Genomic DNA, 22,243 nt, shown 5'->3' on the forward strand with positions numbered 1-22,243 from the left:
AAGGCCAAGGGTGCCAACATGGTGTAGTTCATGATTTCAGCGCTGTTATTGGTCATCGACGATACAATTTTTTTTTTAAAATAAAATAAATATCTATACTCTATCAAGTATCAACCAATCCGTATTAGTCAGGTTTCGATATCGATCACGATCGATATCGATCACGATCAATATCGATACGACCAATCCAATACCAAAACCTAAAATTGTAGTAGCCAAAAATGGATAATGCATACCACACAAATGATGGTGTCGAAAACAGTATCATTTACATGGGACCCATACAGATCATAATAGGAGAGAGAAAGAGTATAATGCTCTTTTTCTTTCTAAGGGGATTTTCTTATTGACATCTAATTATAATTTTATTTTTTGTCCTTTTATTCCAAAAAATCTATTTAATGTAGGGTTTAAAAAAAAAAAATTTAAAGGTTTAAAATCATTTAATACAAAGCAAAATGATAGATTTACTCTCATTAAAAACACTGTATTGAATGCTTTTAATAATATGATAAAAGGCAATCAAATGAAAATATCAAATTTTAAATACACCTATAATAGTATCATTCAATAGTCAACACTATTTTTTTTAATAAAGATTTTTTTTTATAATATATTAAAAGAATGGATAATCTTCTGTTTGGCTATTGTATTTTGGACTAAGTTTTCCTCCACTTATAGAGGTTCACCAACCATCCTAGGGTTCACAAACTCCTCCTAGGGTTTTTGTATGTTCCCAAATACCCTTCCAATACCCATTCCCCCTCCCACCATGTGGTGAAGATCTCATTCACTGTAGTGGAGGGAAACTCGATCCTTGTATTTTCATTAGATAACATTTTGCTCCAATGGTTTGGCTTTGTCCAAGGTATCATAACTTTGCTTTGTCAAAGATGAGCCACAAAATTAAGTTACTTAAAAACAAAAAAAGGGAAGGGATTCATGCACGACATCCCACTCGTACAAGTTTCTTGAAATAGAGAGGGGGATCTTTATCGCCCCCAGTACTGGGGGGGTCCTATGCGCATTGTGAGGCTGGGCACCACCCATGTGTGCATGGTGGGGCGCACTGTGCACACATGGGCGGTGCCCAGCTGCACAATGCGCACTAGACCGCCCCCAGTACTGGGGGCGATAATTTTTCGAGGGGGGAGGGGTTGGTCATTTTGAGTCTTTGACCCACCTTGGTTTCCGTCGCATGTTTATGTGTTCGATAGTACACATAACCTTTTGTTAAAAAAAAAAAAAGGAAAGAAGACTAGAGAACAACTTCCCATTTTTAACTTCCCCACGTTGCTTTAAATCTTTGGACAAAGTTTTCCTCCACCCATAGAGGACAGTTCACCCACCATCCTAGGGTTCACAAACCCCTCCTATTTATGTGTCCATTAAACCGACAAATGTGTAAAAGTCAATCCTGAATCGGAATTGGATCAAGTCTGACCCCGATCTCGATTCCTAATGAATTTCAATTTCTAAGGCTCAGGCATATTCCGGCTGAATTGGAATCAGCTTAGTCCGATCCTGTTGCCGATTCCACATATTTGAACCTTGATGTGAATTGTGAAGTCTCAATGCAACCTCAGAAAATTTCTTCTCTTTGGCACTGTTTGTTTCGACGTAAAATTTGACTTGAAAATTTTCACTTCAAAAAATTTGACTTATAAAATTTTACATATAGAAAAGTATTCCAATGTTTTTATTTTTATTTTATGGAAACAAATATTGAAAAACTTTTCAACATATAAAATTTTACATTTACAAAGTACAATTTATTGCATAAAAATTTTCAGATAAAATTTTACACCGAAACAATCAGAGCCTTTGTTTTCCATTTAAACATTATATATAAGAGATGCAGCTCTTCTTTGGAAAGAAGCAGCATAAGGCCTGAGAAAACTAGAACTCAACTAAGTCCTCACACCAAGTGCTACCTCAAAAAAGGAAAACAAAAATACCAACACCAAGAACATGAAAATCTGTGGATTTAGGACCCACAAACCTTGGCCTTCTTGTATTTGGTGGCAAATATGGAAAAAGTGTAGTTTCAAAGTCAGGCCTCCACCCATTCAGGATTTGATTGTTGGACCCACAATCTAAAAGCAATTTTGCTATCTTAAGACTTGGGTAGCAAAAGATGTTGTGGAGACTTTTGCTCCATCTCTTCTTCTCCTTGAAGGCTTAACCATCTAATAAAATTCCCTTCCCTTTCTCTCCCCCCTTTCCCCACCCACAAAAAGAAAAGAAAAGATTAGAGCTAATTTAAGAATGGATCCGATAAATGATGAGTTGCAAAAAAAGCGTTTGAGGTGGCATGGACATATGCAATGAAAGCTTATGAATGCTCCAATGTAGAGGTGTGGAGTTGTGATTTGATTCAGATTGAATAAGTTAAAAGAGCTAGGGGTGAGCCTACAATGACTACAAGAGAAAGGAGGAAAGATGTGTCTAGCTTAGGACTATTAAAAACTATAGTTTTATTGGAGAAAAATGACAGATGTGTTAGGTTTGGTGTCTTTTATCTAGACCGATTGATGGGTTTGAATCAACGATCTGATTGGGTTGTCCATTAGGATCTTTAAAAGAGGAAAGTATGAAGTCTTCAAGTAGGTGAAATCTTCAAGAAAATGGAAGTGCAAAGTCTTCAAGAAGGTAGAAGACTTCCAGGAGAGTGAAAGATGAAGAGTCTAACAAGAAGGTAGAATCTCCAAGAGAGTGAGTCTTCGAAAGTGTGGAAGAAGAGGGGTCTATAAAAGGTGAGATATGTCTACCAAGATGTAAGTACGCGAGAAGCCAAAAGTAGAGAGACACCACAGTAGAAAGAGAAAGTCAGTGAGTTACCAAGTGAGAACGGAGAAGAGAGAGATGTACAAGGAACTTGGGTTTGGGAATCAAATTGTGAGAATTATAATGTATATCTTCTCTTGTTCTTAGTGGAAGATTAAATCACTCTATGGATATAGGCGGTATTGTCGAACCACATAAATCTCTTGTCTCTTGTGTTTATGTTTGTTTCATTTCTTATTTCCATTGTTCCTGCATATACAATTTTGTGTGTCACCCACATTTTCGTGTGTTGCTCACATCAGAAATAGAATGTTGTTTCCCCAACAAGATGTAACCAACCCCATTTAGCTGGGATAAAGTTGAGTATAAATTATTGAACAAGACTTCAAATTGATGATGCACATGGAAGTTTTTTAAAAAAAAGTAGGGTATCATGTCTATATGAGGGCAGAACCAAACTATTTAAAAAATATGAAAGTGAGTGTTTTCACAACCACTCATAAGTATTTGATTGTGTATTTGTAACTGTAGGTAACTGGACAATAGTAAGGATGTTTAACAGCTCATTTGTGAAGGATATGGAAGAAAGATCTAAAGTATAAAAAATGTTGAGTTGAATGTTCCTGTTGGAGAAGAAGAGTTAGTTGAGCCAAAAGAAAAAAAAAAAAAAAGGCAAGAAATTGGGTTGCTACGTAGTTTGAATCTTAGTAGGGGTGAATAATCACAAGCAAATTGTCATATTTGGTGCTACACTACTATTGTATAATGAAAATTTTGAATCTTTCACCTGGTTATTTGAAACTTTCATCAAAGCAATGCATGGAAAAAAAAACCAATTAAGGACAATCCTTACAGCAGATCATGGTTTTAGTGCACAGTATCGGAACGGGTATCTGCGACCCCCAAAACTGATACGATATCGATACGGTATCGGCCTAGATCGACTGTATCGGACAAAAATACCCCTATCTTAAAAAATGAGTTTTTTGACCATTTTACCCTTTGTCCGTTCCGTGCTATTGATACAGTATCGACACGGTATCGATATCAACGACTAACAAAACCGATATGTATCACCTGATACGGATGATACGATACCGATACTTAGATCCATGCAGCAGATGCAATAGCTTTAGTGTTGTATGGCATGTCAACTAGAATGCTCTTTACAATCTTAGCCATCTATTTGATCAAGTAATTGATGGCACAAGCCTTTTGCTGAAGATTTTAAAAAAGTGTATATTTCAAGATATTAAGGAGTAGTAGTTGAATTTTTCTCCTCTCAGGTTTCCTGCCCGGTCAGGTTCGTAGGTTCCTCTCATAGGGAGGGCGGAAATGACGACCTCACCACATCCGGGTAGTGTGTTCGGGCAAGGGGTGAGGTCATCATTTCCGATCCCCTATGAGAGGAACCTACGAACCTGACCGGGCAGGGAACCTTAGAGGAGTTAAGTCCACAGTAGTTTGTTAGTGTGTTTGAAAGTATACTTGAAAAATACAATCTTTAAGGAAAGCCTGTGGTTGCAAGAATTATTCAAAGAGAAGGAGATATGGGCTTTTTTGGCCTATGGATGACATATATATATTAAGATGTTGTAGAAACTGAAGAAGGATATGCAGTTGCCCTCAATATGCAAATAAGATGTTGCAGGTGGTAGAAGAATGTAAACAAGTATCAACTTGCAAGAGAAATTCACTTATTGCAAAAAATTGTTTGATGTGAATTACATTTGACACTATATATGACCTTTGTATGTTTTCTTCAACACATGAAAATCTTCATATCCTGGCTTATGATTTGTGTATATGAATAGGTTGAGCATGTGAAACACCTTGACCTCAATCAAATATTAACCTGATAGACTCTGATCCTATCTCCATTTCCAACTTTATTTGAAGTAAAGCAACTGGCTTTGGACTAAGGGTGTCAAACCCTAAATCTAACTGGCCAAATTGGCCTGGCCAGATTGATCCCGATCCAAACCAAACCGAGGCCTTATCGATTCGGTTTCAATTTGCAGGTTAGAGCATCATTCAGCTTGGGCTATACCGACGGGCCATCGATGGGACTGAACCAAACACTGAAACCGACCCAAAACCAATCTATACCCAGTTTTCAAATCGAACCGAACCCAAATTCAAACCAAAACTAAAACCAAAACCGAACCAAAACTGGAAAAATCGAACTGAATCCCCCGATTGACACCCTTACTTTGGACATACAAGTTGAATGGTGCTAAAGAAATTGACCCTCATCATTGTGGCACTGATCATTACTGTTAGTACTTAACAAGAACAACATGGTAAATAAGCCAATGGACTAATTACTATCACACCCATGTATGGTATGATTTGGGCATGTATTTTATTCCTTCTGATTTCCAACCATTTCAAATTTTCAAATCTCACTGGACATTGTAGTGGTTGGACTTATATGTTTCTGGTTTACTATAAAAGTGAAAGCAGAAAAGCATAAAAAGGGAAGAAAATGAAAGAAGAAAATTAAACTTACATCTACTTTTGAAAAGAAAAGGACTAGATCTTTAGCTGAAGTTATCTTTATTTTGCTGCACATTTGAGCTCCCTCCCTGGAAGCATTACTCTCTCTTCCTCTTTTTATTTAATGGATCTCTTATCATGTTTTTTTGGGTAAATTACACGTCGCCTCTTGGTTTTCAATTGAAACTTAGATCAACCTTTGATTTTTTGAAAAAACTCAAATCATTCCCTCTACATGTTAGTTTACTTGTTAGTTATTAGTGTATAAGGACTATTTTACCCTTGTATTAAAATATTACAATTAAATTTACAATACTACCCTCGTTTCATATTCAACCTAAAATACCCTACCTTTTTCCTGCAACTCTGTTCGCGCCGCCGCTGTTGGCGTACTTCGTGAAGAAAAGTGAATCAGCTTGAAGGGAAAAACCTGTACAGCCAAATCTCTTTTTTTTCTTAGTCTCGTTTCTTACCTTCTTCTTCCAGGAGGATGGAGTTGAGCTGTACGAACCAGCACAAAACACTTACAAAAAAATCACGAGCTTACTACTGCTGCAAAAGAGCTAATGAAAAAGCAAAATTGGTTACCCTTTCATCCGTAGAAGCATCGCATCGAATGCTCAGTGACCGGGAACCTCTCCCTGATCTCTCCAATTTTCTTGTGAGAAACGCATCATTAATCTTCGAAACCTTCAGTGGTTTCAAAGTCTTTAGAGTTCTAGGATTTCCAGAAAAGCTCAGTGAGAACTCAGGCTGAGTGAACAAGACTCTTCTGCTGCAACTCTTCGATGATGGCAGGAAACTAGGGCTAACGCCTGAGGATGTAGTTGCCATTAACGAAATGGAATCCAGCGACTGTGTCAATCTTTCAGGCGATAATGTCGAAATTTTCCACCTTTTTACTTCTTTGTAAAAGTGAGAACGAACAATTGATACAAGCTTTTGCGTGCGAATTTGAAAAGAACGGCAAAACTTAAATAGAAATCTATCATGAAATGGAAATTAAGGCTTGTGGCGACTTCGAATGGGAAAAATAAAGAAAAGGAATCGATCTTAAGTGAATGAAATCTGGCCACTACTTCTGCAATAGTTTCTCTGTTGGATGAATACCTAGGGTTTTATATCGTCACAGACGAAGAGAGAATGGGGAGAATGAACAGAGGAGGGTGGGGCCTGGGGAGGGATTCCAGAGGAGAGGAGAGTGGGGCAATAGTGAATGGAGAATCGTCGGAGAGATGGGGCAACGGTGAAGGTTTAACGAAACTTCTGCCTTTTCTTCTCTGGGGTGAATTCTGCTTGAGATTGAGCTGCAGGTCTGAGGAAGACGATGAATTTGGGTTTCTTAGTTATTTAACTAAGTGTAAAATAGTAAATCTACACTGACTGGTCATGGTCAAAGATAGTTTAGGAATTTAAATTTATTTAACTGTCTGACATCATCACTCAGCATAAAACTAATGTTAGGGATTAATTTATAAAATTGGAATATACATCAGGGGGTGATTTGAGTTTTAATTGAAGACCAGGGGTAGCATGTAATTTACCTTTTTTTTTTTTTGTTGAGCTTTCCTATCTTTAGAGAAATGCAAATTCTGTTGCCTAAACTTTTAGGTTATTTTCTGTTCACTGATATTCTTTCCCCTGTTTGGCTCTGGGCCCCATGAAATAATTCTCTCTTTATAACAAAAAAAAGTAATTTTGGTTAAGAAACTCAAACTCAATTCAATTGAGCGTTATCTCAACTAAATAGGGTTGACTACATGAATCTTTTTTTCTCAAAACTTAATTTCAAAATACAAATATTGTAAGGTAGATGGTTCTTTTTTTAAGCCCTAAGTTTTGAGTTTTTTATGGCTAGAGTGAAATAGTGGGTGCTTAAGCCTAATCATGCAACATTTTTTAAGTAAGCCTCAATTAAGTGAGTGTAGGTCAACACATGTTGGAATATTAATTATAACCTCTAATAATTACTCAATAGGTCATGTTATATTTTCTAAACAATTAATTAGAAGAGAAGAATCAATAAGTCCATGCTTGTGATTGTGATTGGGATTGGGATTAGTATATGTACCTACTATTCCATGCTAATGTATAATTTTTTGAGTTTAGGCCTTTTTGGCTGTTGCTCCTTACCTACTATGTATCCAAATTTTGGAATCCATACAAAAGGATTTGGAAAGTTTTTTCTTTTATAATGTCGGCTACCGATCTTGTGCACCAACCCTTCTTTAAGCAAGTATTTTAGATTAAGGGCAGGTTTTGGTCTAAATTATAATGGAATGGAATTAGCCAGTAACCCTAAACCAAAAAGATTAGTGAAGATAAAATCTCTTTTGAGTTTGAGTTGTTGTTAATTGTCTATTAATAATATTAGATTACATAATATCCTTCCTTCTACCATAAGTATTGATTAATGCTCAAAGTAAGTAGACATATCTACAACAATGGAAAAGAGAAGGTAATTAAGAGCCTTGTTTTTAGTAATTGTAGTTACCCTTATATTTACATAAAATTTTTCAATCAAGTAATCTAATTGCCGCTTTATATTATTGGACTTTTGATATATCCAAGGAATAATCCCTTCTATTCGAAGATGAGAACCAAATAATCCCTTCATATATCAAAAATAATTTTTCTATGGAACCTGACAAAAGTAATTGTTGGTTACCAAAAAAAAAAAAAAAAAGACAAAAGTAATTGTTCATGCGGCATTCTTAAAAAAAAAATAACATTTTTCCGTCTATTGACATCTTTAACTTTAATTTTAAGCCATATAATATGGAACTGATTTTTTAAATAAATTTTCAAAGCTTTATAGTACCACATGTATATTTGATTTGGTTCAAAATTGACTAATAGTTAGAGTAATAATTAGTATATATTTTAATTATTGGAGTCAACTATTCAAATTATTTTGACTAAATTTGAATTTCAAACTAATGTTAAGCAACATTGTTTTCGTGACACCTCCCCCCTTGAAGAACTTTATTGAAAATCTATATTATGATATATCTTTAACTTTAATTTTAAGCCATACATATAGAACTGAATTTTTAAACTAAAGTTAAGCAATATTGTTTTCTTGACACCTACCATCAAAAAAAAAATTCAGATTATTTTTCCTACATATGAAATCTATGTTATTAAGATTATTAAGAACTTTATTCAAAATCTATGTTATGATTCATCTTTAACTTTAATTTTAAACCATACATATGAAATTTTTTTAAATACATTTTCAAAGCTTTATAGTACCACATGTATATTCATTTGGTTCAAAGTTGACTAATAGTTGGAGTAATAATTAGAATATATTTTAATTATTGGAATTAATTATTCAAACTATTTTGGCTAACTTTGAACTTCAAACTAATGTTAAGCAATACTGTTTTCTTGACACCTCCCCTCTCCACCCCACCCCCCCCCCCCCCCCCCCCCAAAAAAAAAAAAAAAAACTCTAGGATGATTAAGAACTTTGTTCAAAATCTATGCTATGATACATCTTTACCTCTAATTTTAAGCCAAACATACGGAACTGATTTTGTAAATAAATTTTCAAAGCTTTATAGTATCACGTGTATATTGATTTGGTTCAAAGTTGACAAACAGTTAGAGTAATAATTAGTAAATATTTTAATTGTTAGAATTAATTTATTCAAACTATTTTGGCTAAATTTGAACTTCAAATTAATGTACAGCAATATTGTTTTCTTGAAACCCCTCCTTCCCCTCTCTCCACCTATAAAAAAAACAATATTCTAAGATGATTAAGAACTTTATTCAAAATTTATATTATAATACATATAAGTATCCCATGAACAAGACATTTTTATGCTACTCTCTTTGTTTATATAAGAGAAATGACCAAATAAATAATTTGTATTTTTCTCAAAACATAGCAGAGTAACTAGAAACCAATTCAAATATTTTTATACGCTGCCTTGCCATGAAGAAGACTTTGATTCAAATATAAGTTTGCATGCCACAATATGGTATTAAGGAATGATCCATAATGGTGCAATGGATTCCCCCTCTCCTCTCCCAAGTAGTATGATCAAATGATTTATTTTATTTTATTTTTTTATCACACAAACCACACGCCAATCCCAAAAGGCTAACGGACCTTTTTTTTATGACCAAATGAATTGGCAATTTTCATCTTCAAACAAACCTCTTTCCTAATTTGGGATCTTGACCACATCACCCATGGTTTTTTTTTTTTTTTTTGGGGGGGGGGGGGGGGGGGTGGGGTTGGTGGTGGTGGTTTAAACACCTGTGGTTTTTTATTTTTCCTTCTATTCGTTTGGGTTTAGTAAACCATGGGTGATTCAAGTGATTAACTCAAATTGTTTTTGGGAAAGTGATGGTTAGACTACCAGCATTATGTGGGATTAAAATCCTCTGCAGTGCGGCCCTAACAGCTCGACACGCGGAAGAGGCTTCATCCAACAGTGCGAGTTCAATGCAAGGCAGTTTTTTTTTTTTCTTTCTTCTCGAGCTCGGCACCGTTGGATGTCGTATCTTCCATGTGTTGAGCTCTCAAGCTCGCACTGTAATGCACCACTAGATTAGGGCACTACAGAGGATTTTTTTCGGTGCTACGTGCCTTCTCACACACTCTCTCCTCCAATACATGTGGGTCTCCCTATATACGAACTGGTGTCATCCCCTCCTAGGTAGTGTGGTGATTCCCTACTTTATATAAACAGATAGAAAAATAGATAGAATTATTAAAGCATCCTTATATACTTTCTATCAATGCGATTCATTTAAAGTCTTTTGCAAGTTTCCTTGGGTGATGCAATTATTTTTTCTTCATTCGTGTGGCTTTCTTCTTTCGTCTGTTTTTGAATTTGTGTGCCAAATCAAAAAGGGTATTTGTGACCATGAATAATAGGATTTGAAAATTAACGATAAACTTAAAGTTCAATCATAAAATCACATCACAGGTGAAGAAGGAATGTTCCTTCTCCGTAGGGTAAAGCAAAACTTTTGCCTAAGCGTTTCATCAAAAACTTGGATATAAGACGTTGAGAAAGAAACTTTTGATGTGACAAAGTTAACCAATTAGTTAAACCTTAAACCCAAATCATAACCAGCTAACTAATTTGTTAAACCTTAAACTCAAATCAAACACTACTCTACATTAGAGTTGGAAGGTGGAGCAAGGTTTAAAAACCCCGAATCTGATCTGGATCTGTCTTAATTGAATCCAAATTGATCCAAGGAATTGTTGAAAAACCAAGAATCATGATCCGGATTGATCTCGGCCTTTGGATCAAAATTAGTCAGGATTGGCCTAAAGTTGCCCTAACCCTAGATTTTGAAATGGGGATCAGCCTCAGCCAGTTCCGATCTGGATCAGTCGATCCAACGGATCAGATTTTTAAAACCATTTAGTGGAGGGTCTGCATAGGTGATGTGGTTTAAAAAATTAGATCGAAATCAACTAAGTCGGTTCGGCCGATCTATAATCTGATTTTATTTGATCTCTAAATCTCTCCTTTGAGTCGCCTATGAATGTACTTAGATCTTCAATTGTTTGACATTTTTCTCGTTTTAATCAATAAAATAGCAAAAAATCATTAAAACTTACCTATATGTAAAAATCTTTGTTTGTTTTTTCTGATTCGAATTTATAGAGGTTTGACCAAATCGATGGAAGCTTACCTAGGATTCTAAAATTTAGATCAACCGATTCCGACCCGGATCAGAATCAATCAGGACAGATCTGGATCCCGATTCCGGGTTTTTAAACCCTAGGCCGGTCCCAGGCTTTAAACATTGTTAGTTGAATTTTTAGACCGGGAATTCTGAACCGGACCCCAAACGGTTTATTCTCTTTTATTTACTTTGTCCTTAATTTATCCCAAACAGAGTTGTCTCCTCCGTCGCCATTATTTATTGTTCTCTGAGATGAGATGAAGCATTGTGACCTCCTATTGCAAGAAACACAACCCAACAACTAATTTGTCTTTTGCTCCTCTGAAATCTGAAATAAGAAAAATTTTGAGGGGAAGAGGGGAAGAAAAAAACGAAATTGGTGGTCAGTTGTGTGCTTTCTTATTATCTTCCTCAGCTCCCAGTTCCCTGAGGCAAGTTATCGTCTTCATCATGGCTTCTTCCTTTCTAGGTTGTTTTGAAATTCAATGGGTTTTGTTAATAAATGCTTGCAGTGTTTATGGAGGAATTTTTCTGAGTTTCCGGGTCTTTTCGGAATTCATTCTACTTTCATTTTTTCCACTTTATGATTGTATTTGGGGGGTAGAGGAGGTTGAATTTGCAAAATTGGTGAAGGGTTGACCCTTTTTGTAAGTACAGACTGAAGGGTTATATTCTGATTGTAGAGATTATCGCTTCCATACTGTTTGATTATTAGGACTTCAGAATAGAGTTTTGATATATTTAACTGAAATATATATTGCATCTGTTTCTCCATATTCTGTGTGGAATGAATTGGAAAACTGGAATGCTTTATGATGATTATCTGGTTGGGATTTTACTGGATGCAGATTTTGGGTGAATTAGTCTTTTGAAAGGAATGGGAAATTTGAACTCTTCCTCTTGTCTGCCTTTCTATTATATTTATCTGTCTTCGATCCTCTCCTGCCCCCCAAAACCAAAATCAAAACCAGTAGATGGCTTTCCATGCATTTTTCTTCCCTGCTTCCTTTTCTGCTCCATATTGAGTGCGGAAATTTGAACTTATGGTCTATTTATTCATGGGTCATACTCTCCAGATGGTTGCACTTCTAATCCAATGCTGCTCCAACTCTTCACAGGTTCATAACAAACGAAGAGTATCCGCTAATGTTAAAAAAATGAAATAGCTATTCCCACCACACCCCATCTCATTAAGGGTTTGGTGAGGGCGAGTGTGGATCTGATAAAATCATATAGGATTCAGCTACATTGTATATATGCTAAATTTCAAACTAGAAAGAGGGAGGGGAAATAAAAAGTGGTAGTGTCATGTACAACCAAAGATTTCTGATACTCGCTCCACTTTGTGAATAAGTAATGAAATCTATGTTGTTCAGTTAAGAAGGGTAGCAGAATCTAATCAGAAAATAAACATAATGGACATAACAACCTCTTGTTTGGAGTTTAAAACACAGCTCTGCCATGCTTTGTCAACTTATCAAATCTAAACCCATCTCCCGACCTAATATGTCAAAATCCATTAATGTAGGGCAGTTGGGGGTTGTTCATTTAAACTGCCCCATGCTATCTTATCCTTACCTGGGTATTTTTAATTTTCTGATTTGTGGACTTCCTCCCATGGCCCTTCTCTTTTTGTTTGTCCCTTATCGTTCACTTGAATTTTCCGGATTATCTTCATTTTGTCTAAATTAGACTTTAGGATAAATTTTCTGGTTTGTGTTTGTTGTTTTGGGCATTATGCTGTATCTATAAGATGGTCGATGACAGTTCTGAGTTGGTGGAAGACATGTATGATATTGGGGAAAATGTATTGGAAGCAGTGAAATAGCTTGAATTTGTATTTTTTCTCTAATAATCAGGTTAATTATATCTTCCTGTTCTTGAAGCAGGTGCACTGGAAGCTGCCTGAAGGACAGAGGACCTCAACATAGTGAATTCATCAACTTCAAGATAAATGGAAAAAAGTACTGAAATTTTCTGGTTTCATATAATTTCCTCCTCTCTCAGACTAAGCAATTAGTGGTTTAAATTTAAAAAGTAAAAGGCTAAAGTATCAGTGTATTCAGCTGGTAGTCTAGACTCTTGATCCTGTTCTGATTGAAATATGGATGTTTATTTTGTTTCAATTGCTTGTGTTTGAGGTTGTTATTGCCTACTTTTTCATTTAAAAGGATGTTCATGTTCTTTAAATGGATGGTCGTGTTTCTGGTGTTAATTTTGAGATATTAGTTCTACAACATTGGATCTTTGTACCTGCATCCACAATAGAACCAAATTTCTTGGACTTGAAAACCATGGTGGCAGGGGTAATCAACATGAGATGGTCTTTTTTTATTTTTATTTTTTATTAGTGTGGGTAGGGTATTTTGATGTCATCACAGTGCTACATGTCACATCTGGATCAGAGTTAGCCATTGGGGCTGTTCCTTCTAATTTAAAGGGTGTTTTCATGTACCCCACAAATTAATTGTGGAATCCAGATGTGCCCATAACTGTTCTAATCTTTTGTAGAATCTGAACCCCACTGTTTTGGAATTGGGCATTTGCTGAGAACCTAGTTATCTATTTTATAAGATGCAAACTTCATCCCTTAAATATGCATTTTCATGCAAAGACCCTGACTGTGCTATTGGTGCAACTTTCTTGCTATTTAAAAAAAGTAAAAAAATGAAAGAATAATGATCTGACATGTTTCAAAAGCACTTTATAATTCCTTTTACCGCCACGAAGTTTTCTCCTTTTTCATATGGTCAATTTGGCCTCTAGCCTTTATATGGCTTTCAATTGTAGCATTGGGTCCTTGTTCTTGCCTTTCCAACAAAAGCTAGGTACTTCTCTTTGGAGGTCTAGGCTTACTTGAAGCTGTTTAGTGTATTGATATTTTTGTGGTCAACCAGATTCAGTGGTAGGTCCTTCGTAAACTGGTTGATGATCCTCTCATCTGCAATTTAGTAGGATCTCTTGACTTGCACCTCCGTACAGTATGAAAGCTAGTAATACTTATTTGTCTTTTGATTCAATACAACAGCACAGTGTGAACCTTGGAAGCTGAACATGCTTCTAGGTCTCATGGTGGTTGTGTTCTTTCCTCTCTGAATATAGTCTTACTACATGTCATTTCTTGAATGGGCTATCATAAATCTGTAAAATTTTCAAGCAGACTTGAAGTTGGTTACCTCCCCATTCCTGCCCTCGTTCTTACAACTCTTACTAACCTTGTAATTCTCTTCATCTTCTATAGACTTTTTTTTCTCATTTTGTTCATGTTACAAACAGTTCATCTTAACTGTCTCCTGATCCCGAACTGTATCGGGCGATTTTCTTTTTCTTGAGGCCTACCTTAAATCCAACTTTAAACTCTGGAGTACCTCTACTATATTCCTCAGAGTTGAATTTGGGGTTGAACCTACATCAGAACCCTGTGACATCTGTATGACATCAGTCCTTTTATCTGTTTCCCCCAAACTCTGTTATTAATGACACTAATCATCATGGGGAAGTGATGCAGGAGCAATTCCTTGGACCAGCCCAAACCCGTTAGGAGATCCATATGAAGATGAACCGAGTCCAATCGAGTTTTTAGGTTTAGTAGGATTTTTAATTATTTATTTATTTAGATTTATTATTGGGATTTTCTCTTGTAATATTTTACTTCGAACCGAGTCCTTTTTATGTTTAATAGGCTAATTAAAGATAGAGTTGATTTAGGATTTAATTTCAGTTTTAAATTACTATTAGGAGTCTATATTTCATCTTTAAATACAAGTTCTAAGCTACGCAACACTCAGATTTGAGAATGAAATTTGATTGAGTTGTTTATGGTGCCGGTTGGTACATAGCAATGGTCATTTGACCTCTCTCTCCCCTCCTCTGAAATCTCTTCTTTACTTCTTCTCTCTTTTCTTCCATCTCTCCCCTTCGTATTCCTGGTATTCTGTTATTTCTTCTTTCTTTGTTGTTTTCTGCTACTACGGAACCAGCAACACTGATAGAGATTGATCCATGTCTGTCATCCCTTAACCTTTCTGTTTCAAATTTGGTGTAGTGGTATCTACCCCTAGGGCGACCCAAAGTCTGCAAATATTGGCCCCAAACCTTCCCCTATAGTGGAGCATTCAACCTGAGGTCAAATCTGATCTCTGCTCCGTTGCCCAGATCTAATTTCAGAGGGTAAACTTCCTCTCTTCACTCACTGTTTTGGCTGAACTTCAGTTCCATTAAAATCTGAAGTGAAACAAAGAAGTATCGAAGGAGATCTCTCCTTTGAGGTTCTGCCAGGTCTGCAACTCTTTTCCAAGGTTGAAGACAAAGTCATTCCCCATGATTCCTTTTGTGCTTTTATTTTATATTACCCAGTACCCACTTTCCATAATTATCCCTTTCTTCTCCAATAATTCTATCTTGTCCCTTACCTTAACTTTACTTCCATGTATGTCCTTGCAGTATAAATCAAATTCCTATTAGGTACTATCTTCTTTACCTACCAATTTAACCCTTATGAAATTCTGGTTATGACAAGATTGCCATTGCCCTTCTATTATTTGGACTTAAGTTAATTGGGTCGATCCGGGTAGGGTTTTCAGATCAGGAAGCCCCTGTACTCACATTTATGTGCCTTACTAGTTACTCGGTCGTGGCCCCGCCAGTGCAATTATAAGGTCTTGGGCTGTGCATGGTCTAACCTTGGCCCGGACCCAGCCTGTGTACGCTTAGTGTCAGGATGTCCAAACATAATTGTGTGCTAAAGATGGTAGTTTGAAGGACAGACAATTCTGAACAATTCAAGTTTCACCGAGTTACAACAATCACTCACAGTTAGGTCTAACAAATGACTAGAATATGCCTTCATAATATTAATTAGCATGCAAAACATTTAAAGAATTAGATAACAATTACTTCATTAGTGATAAATGGGCCCTTCTTGATTTGACAGGTGCTACTGATCAGGAGGTGAAGGGTTTCAGAAATGGCCATGAGTTGGTGAAATCAGTTTCAGATAAGCAACTTGAACTTTTGAGGCCATCAGCTCGACATGTTTCAGTGATTAAAGGTATTAATATTGTATAACTTATTGGATCCTCGATAAAGATGTGGTGAACTCTTCCTGTCACATGTATTCAAACAGTTTAAAATATATGTAAATTGGGATATTTGGGGGCTAATTTGGAGAGTGTGTGTTTGTTGTTTAGTTTTTGTTAATGGCAAGTAGTCCAGCATCATGCAGATAACCTTGCATGAATTCCTGAGGATCTTTGATTTATTGTCGTTTCCTTTAAAGTTGTTGGTTTTACCTCGCTCAATTAACCGACCTCGCGAGATTGCACCGCTGCCAAGTGTGTGGTTACCACTTGGATTTATTTCTGCAACCATTTCCCTGCATCTCTTTAACTGTCAAGTTTTTCCTCTATAAGAAAATACTATTTATTGGTAGTGCTAGGTACTGCTACCATATTGCCAACTATTACAATCCACCATGGTTGTGGCTTCCCAGAAACAAATGGCATTTTGACCTGGCTTCTGAAACATTTCTTTTTTCAGAGGAATATGGTCCCCCTCCCCCATCTCCTTAACATTCTTGTTGAGCTTCTCATTTTAGTTGTTTTTTTTTTTGGAATTATTGTTCCTAAAAAAACTATTTACTTGTAGTTCAGCTTAATCTTTGGTCTGAAACATGGTATGTGTGTTTGGTGGCTATTTTTGTCTTTGATCAAATAAGACAGCTATTCATATTCATAAAATCCTACATCATTCACTTTATTGTCCAAAGCACCATGACTCCTGTGAATACCATGCTTCTGGACAAGAAATTAAGTGATTTCTGATGAATGCAGCGATGTCAACTGAAGTTTTGGACGATGCAAAAGGGAAGTATTCCCTGCTTAGGGATACCGAAGATGGCCAATTCGGGATGTACGACAAACCTCTCCCTTGCTTTGGTTGTGGGATAGGATGGTTTTCGTGAGTACATCTCTCTCTCTCTCTCTCTCTCTCTCTCTCACACACACACACACACACTTACATTCTCATATGCAGTACATGATAAAACCTTTTTGCAGGTTTTTACTTGGATTTGTGTTCCCATTGCTGTGGTACTATGCCACAATTCTCTATTTTGGGAACTATTATCGCAAAGATCCAAGAGAGCGAGCAGGACTTGCTGCCTCTGCGATTGCGGTGTGTTCTCTCTCTCTCTCACACACACACACACACACATGTGCACTATGATCATACCTCATCATTTTTGGGAAGTCATAATTTAACCCCGAGCTTTTATTTTTCCTTTGAGCTATTTCTGAATTACAAGATTAGAAATATGAATATATGATACAATTGCCGTGATGCCTTTTATGCTGATATTTAAGTTTGAATTAAATGGTTGTTTCAGGCCTTGATATGTTCAATAGCGGTGTTGATCACAGTACCTATTCTTATATTCTGATCATTATGGCTCTTAATTTGTCATCTGTACATTTCACGTGGAGGAGGCTCCAGGGGAGAGCTCAAAGTCATGACAATCATCTTATAGTCTTGGCAGCAGCAAGTGGAGAACAATGATGCTGCAAGAAGGGTCATGCAATCCAAGAAGTATGTGTGTTTTTCTTACCACTTTTTTCCGGATATTTGTATTGAAGCGCCTTCACTTATTTTGTAAATGCAAAGTTGCAAACTGTATTCTGTACATGATGAAAACTCCAGTATTCCCTTTCTTCAGAACTGTTTGTGAGCCTGTTGCAGTTTGAATGATTGAGACGCCAACCTACAGTCAGAAACAAAGTCGCACTGTTCAATAATAGCCCTGCTCCCCCCACCCCGACTTGCAAAAAATAATTTCCCTACCGCAGTAATATATGCACCTCAACTAGTTAGGGTAGGTCCTCAGGTGTTAATTTCTATTTTTAAGGTCAACATGTTTCATTTGTGGAGAACAATGAAGTTCCAAGAATGGTTAACGCAATCCAATTAGTACGTGTATTTTTTCTTTCCTTTCTATTTTTGGATACTTGTATTTAAGCGCCTTTACTTATTTTGTAAATGCAAACCGAATTCTGTATATGGTGAAAATCCCAGTACTCTCATTCTTCAGAACTGGTTATGTGAACTTATTGCAGTTTGATTGAGAAGCCAATCTACAATCAGAAATAAAATCACACTGTTCAATCATAGCTCTACTCCCCCACCCCCACTCCTTGCAAAATTTTCCTATTAGTAATATGGATTAATATGCATCTCAATTAAAGTGTTGTATGCTGTTGACAGTCAGAAAATATCATGAAATCATCTGATCTTTATAGGCATGGTGTTTGGTGGACTATGGTACTGGAACTGCCTCCCATTTGGTTGATATAACAAGTTGATTTTATTTTAACCCCAAAAAAAAATAAAAATTTATAATCGACTTTCTAATCCTCTTCTCATGTTAATGAAACAAACCCTTTGGAATTAAGAATTTAAGCACAGTTATGAGTTACAAGCTCATAATTGATTGCAGGCATTCCCTACTTACATGTATGAGTTTACAATCAAAGCCCTCAGTTGGCATGGTCCCAACTTACATATATGAGTTTATATTTTTTGGTGAATATGTATATATATATGAGTTTACAATTATGCAAATCGAAGCAAATGAGATTCATCATACATCGAAGGCCATCCTGAGAAGTCTTCAGAATGAAGTAGGTTCACCATTTGCAAACGATCCGAACTGATGATAGCACCTAACTTCTGATATTGTTGAATTAGCTCCAACACCTTCAGCACTTCTTTGATTTGTAACGAACAATGACCTGCACTCACAGCCACACCTGCTATGGTTGTTTCTACATGAATAGGAAACAGGCTGCCCAACCATGTTTTGAAGTGTTTTAGTTCTCAGAACTTCCATCACTTAAAAAAGACTGAATGGAACTGCTTGTCAAAAGTATGTTGGACACCTTGTAGCCTGAATGGATTCCTGTGAGTATTCTATAAAGTAAGAGGAACTTCAATCATGTCTAAGGGATGAGTTTAACTCACCCATTCAGCTGTGATTTAGGGTAAGTATGTGAGATGGATTCCAAGATATCCCCTTGAAAAGAGACTGGTTCCTCCCCTGCCAAATTTTATATGCAAACAACATACCCTTCCTGATAAGAGTGTTTCTAACTCTTTACATGGGAAATTTACTGAAGGGGAAACTATTAATTCAGTTATAATTCCAAGATTGAATGCCATAAGGTTTCAACATCTCCCTTACAAACTGGGAATTCTTCCTGAAGGCCGGGAAGAACCTCTGCCAAAAACGTTGCCTAGTTGGTATAATTTTCGAGATACGTTTCCATAAGAAAATGATGAATTTGAAGCGAAGATTAATTTTTCATAATCTATGCCAAGGGAAATCTTTGAGATGACAAGATCTTGGGTCTGGCAAAGGATAAGCTAATCTTAAGGATGCTATTGACAACTGCTGAAGGAAACAGGGAATAGAGAGGAGGAATGCTCCAAGTTTGATCATTCCATAGTGAGTTGCTACTTGCTGATCATAATGTCCGCTCCCCTATAAACGTGATTGATTTCCAGTATCATTTTTGGGGGTTGAGGTGCGGCAGATACGACGGCCACACATACCCATTAAACCACTCTTTGTACAGGTGATTCTATTGACATTTGGCAAGATCCATGGATAACGAATTTAGCAAACTTTAGAATCATAAACGACTATATGAAAAGAACAGGTTATAATAGGGTGGTGGATTCTATCTCACTCTCAAGTACTTTGATGGATGATCCATCAAACAGTGACTTTGCCACGTTTGAGGGTTCCCTGGCGATATAGCCGCTTGAATAAAACTGTATTTTGGAAAGTATTTTGCTTTGAGAATTTTCACCCAAACTGATTTATCCTCAGTTGGCAGTTTCCAACCAATTTTAACAAGAAGGCATATTATGATAGGTACTCTCCCTGAATCTGAGGATTCCCATAGATTTTGGACAGCATAAAAACTCCAAGCAGTGAGGTCTAGACCAGGGTTTTAAAACACATAATCGGGGATTGGAATCAGTCTGGTGATTCCCAGAATCGGCCGGAATCAGTCTCCCAGAACCTTAGAATTGGTCCTCAGCTCCAAAAACAAAGAATTTTTTAGGGTTTTTGGGTGGGAATCAAACGCATCTGAACGGTTGAAATGAAGACCAGCCATGGCCAATTCTGATACAAATCAGCCAATTCACCAATCTGATTCCCAATTCTTAAGACCTTCTGGTATAGACCCTTCATCCCAAATTTAACACAATTCCACCTGTTTTCTTTCTTTTTTGGGAGGGGGCAATCCTGTCAATAATATTTATATGTATGGATGAGGAGAGCCAAATTGTAGACATCAAGGGGGGATTGAAGACATCACTAAAGGAAATTAATGTCAGTCTCCCTGCTGAGGATAGAAGATTTGACTTCCACAATGCTAAACAACTTTGTACTCTCTCCACCATAAAATTGAAATCATTAAATAAAATGCCAATCTAGATGCTTCGTCTTAGGGGTCATATGAGCCATTACTAGATTTGAATCATTTGATTAATTAGAGGAAATCCTTTTTCTGAAAAAAAAATATATCAAAACATAACAGCAACTGAGACAGCAAGGGCAAAACTTACAAAGGTATCAGGATCCAGGTTTATCCTTTATCAGTTGGGCTGTTTTATTTCACTCAATATAATATTTTAGGAAAGTAGTTTCTTGTTCGGGAGTATGGCCTACACCAGCACTCCTATGTGTCTATCTCTCTCTTCCTCAAAACAAAAGGGTAGAGATGTCTTTTTATATAAGGAGGAGAGAGATAGACTCATGGGAATGCTGGCATAGACAACACTCCCGGCCAAGTTCTTTTTCCCAATATTTTATTTTAAAATTTTAATATTATTTATAAATTTATTTTTACATTGTTTTGTCATTTGACTCTTTCTAATTGTTCATAACCGTTGAAACATATTTGAATATGATTGGCTGAGGAGAGAACCCAGGGTTATAGAGTGGATGAAATTTTAAAATGAATATTTTTCCAACTCTTTTGCATTGCATTTAACTTAAACATAGTTTCCAATGAGTATGATACCCTTCAAGGCTATGTTTGAAAAGAAAGAAATTGTTTAAAAAGACCAAGTAATATTGAAAATGCGCTTATGCGTCTTCTTTTCTTTACATTTTTAGTGTTCCAAACATAGCCTGTATACAATACTTAGCTTCATCATAAAATTGGTTGGAAGAAATGAATGGATCAGATTTTAAGCAGTGTGTTTGAGTTCATATAAGCAGGATTGTGGAATACACTTAAAGTCAATCAATGCATCTGCAAACCTGCGGTTTTAGGTTCTGCATGGTTAAAAGGAAATCTATGTGAAAACTAGATTTCAGAAGCAGTCTGCACAAGTGCATTTGTATAAGTATTACACCAAACCATATTATAGCCTTTAATCCCCTTCCACACAACAGCTTCCCTTGGAATTGAAATATTCAGAAACCCTGCACCGCTCAGCGATGCATCATAATGCATCGATTTAGAATTTCTCCATTTTAAAGAGAGATAAAAAGGATTCAAGTGCCATAAACCTCTTCATTCCAACAGTTCTAACAGATCATATGACAACTTATTTGTGGAGAGATTATAAGGTCGTTAACAGAGCATAACCATCTAAAAAAACTGTGGTAATTGACATCGTAAGGTAACTCTTTAGGATGTAAAAAGACTGTTGGGATTTCTTCTTACAGAAAGGCACTGAGATCAGTCTTCCCCAAGGATTTGCAGTTTGCAGAAAACCAGAGGAGTTGCCACATCAAATAAACGTATACACAAAGACAGGCAGAAGAAACATACACGGGGAAAGAAATATCAGAGGGAAAAATAAAAAAACCTGATGGCAGAAAATTGCCTCAATTCCTCTGGACCACGTTCATGTCTGCAATTCCAAACTGCACTTAAAACATCAGTAAGAAAGAAATCGGAAAAACCAGTTAGCTGACAAATAGAAATCCACCTCAACTGTCCAGATACCAAATCCCCATCAATTGTAAAAACCGGATACATGAACTTCCCAAAAACATAGGTAAAAGGAAGATCTGAATCTGGACTTGACAACACAATTTCTCCGAAAACTTCCAATGGTAGAAAAGACTGGAGAAAACAAAAATAAGAGACTCCAACTGATCACTAGTGCCTGCATTTAAATCAATAATGAAGATACTGAAAAAAAAAAAATAGATCTGAACTTCAAACTTATCCCTAGCGCATGGATATAAATCCACAAGAAGATCCATGCCAAC

At 36.4% G+C, this 22,243-nt stretch overlaps 2 protein-coding genes across 6 annotated transcripts in view; one reads left to right on the forward strand and one right to left on the reverse strand.

Moving 5' to 3' along the window:
- Positions 1-16,936, reverse strand: part of LOC122667881 (mitogen-activated protein kinase kinase 2-like) — a 34,099-nt gene extending 17,163 nt beyond the window's left edge. For 2 of the 3 annotated variants that reach the window (XM_043864345.1, XM_043864343.1), the window contains exon 1: positions 14,805-14,827. The gene's annotated coding sequence lies outside the window, so the exon portion shown is untranslated. Of the gene's footprint in view, positions 1-14,804; positions 14,828-16,916 lie in introns of those variants that run through there. The other variant, XM_043864346.1, reaches the window with a different exon arrangement.
- On the forward strand, positions 12,834-17,724 carry LOC122667885 (60S ribosomal protein L18a-like protein). Of its 3 annotated transcripts, none has more exons than XM_043864352.1 (5): positions 12,840-12,914; positions 15,884-16,000; positions 16,782-16,908; positions 17,007-17,124; positions 17,336-17,724. In XM_043864352.1, the coding sequence occupies exons 1-5, from the start codon at positions 12,905-12,907 to the stop codon at positions 17,387-17,389; spliced, it is 426 nt and encodes a 141-aa protein (XP_043720287.1). In that variant the 5' UTR covers positions 12,840-12,904; the 3' UTR covers positions 17,390-17,724. The 3 variants fall into 3 exon arrangements, with proteins under 3 accessions (XP_043720288.1, XP_043720287.1, XP_043720289.1); XM_043864354.1 differs by having other exon boundaries at positions 12,863-12,880; XM_043864353.1 differs by lacking the exon at positions 15,884-16,000 and having other exon boundaries at positions 12,834-12,914.
- The last annotated feature ends 4,519 nt before the right edge of the window (positions 17,725-22,243 follow it).

This window comes from Telopea speciosissima, chromosome 7 (assembly GCF_018873765.1).
Source record: "Telopea speciosissima isolate NSW1024214 ecotype Mountain lineage chromosome 7, Tspe_v1, whole genome shotgun sequence".
Classification (NCBI taxonomy): Eukaryota; Viridiplantae; Streptophyta; class Magnoliopsida; order Proteales; family Proteaceae; genus Telopea; species Telopea speciosissima.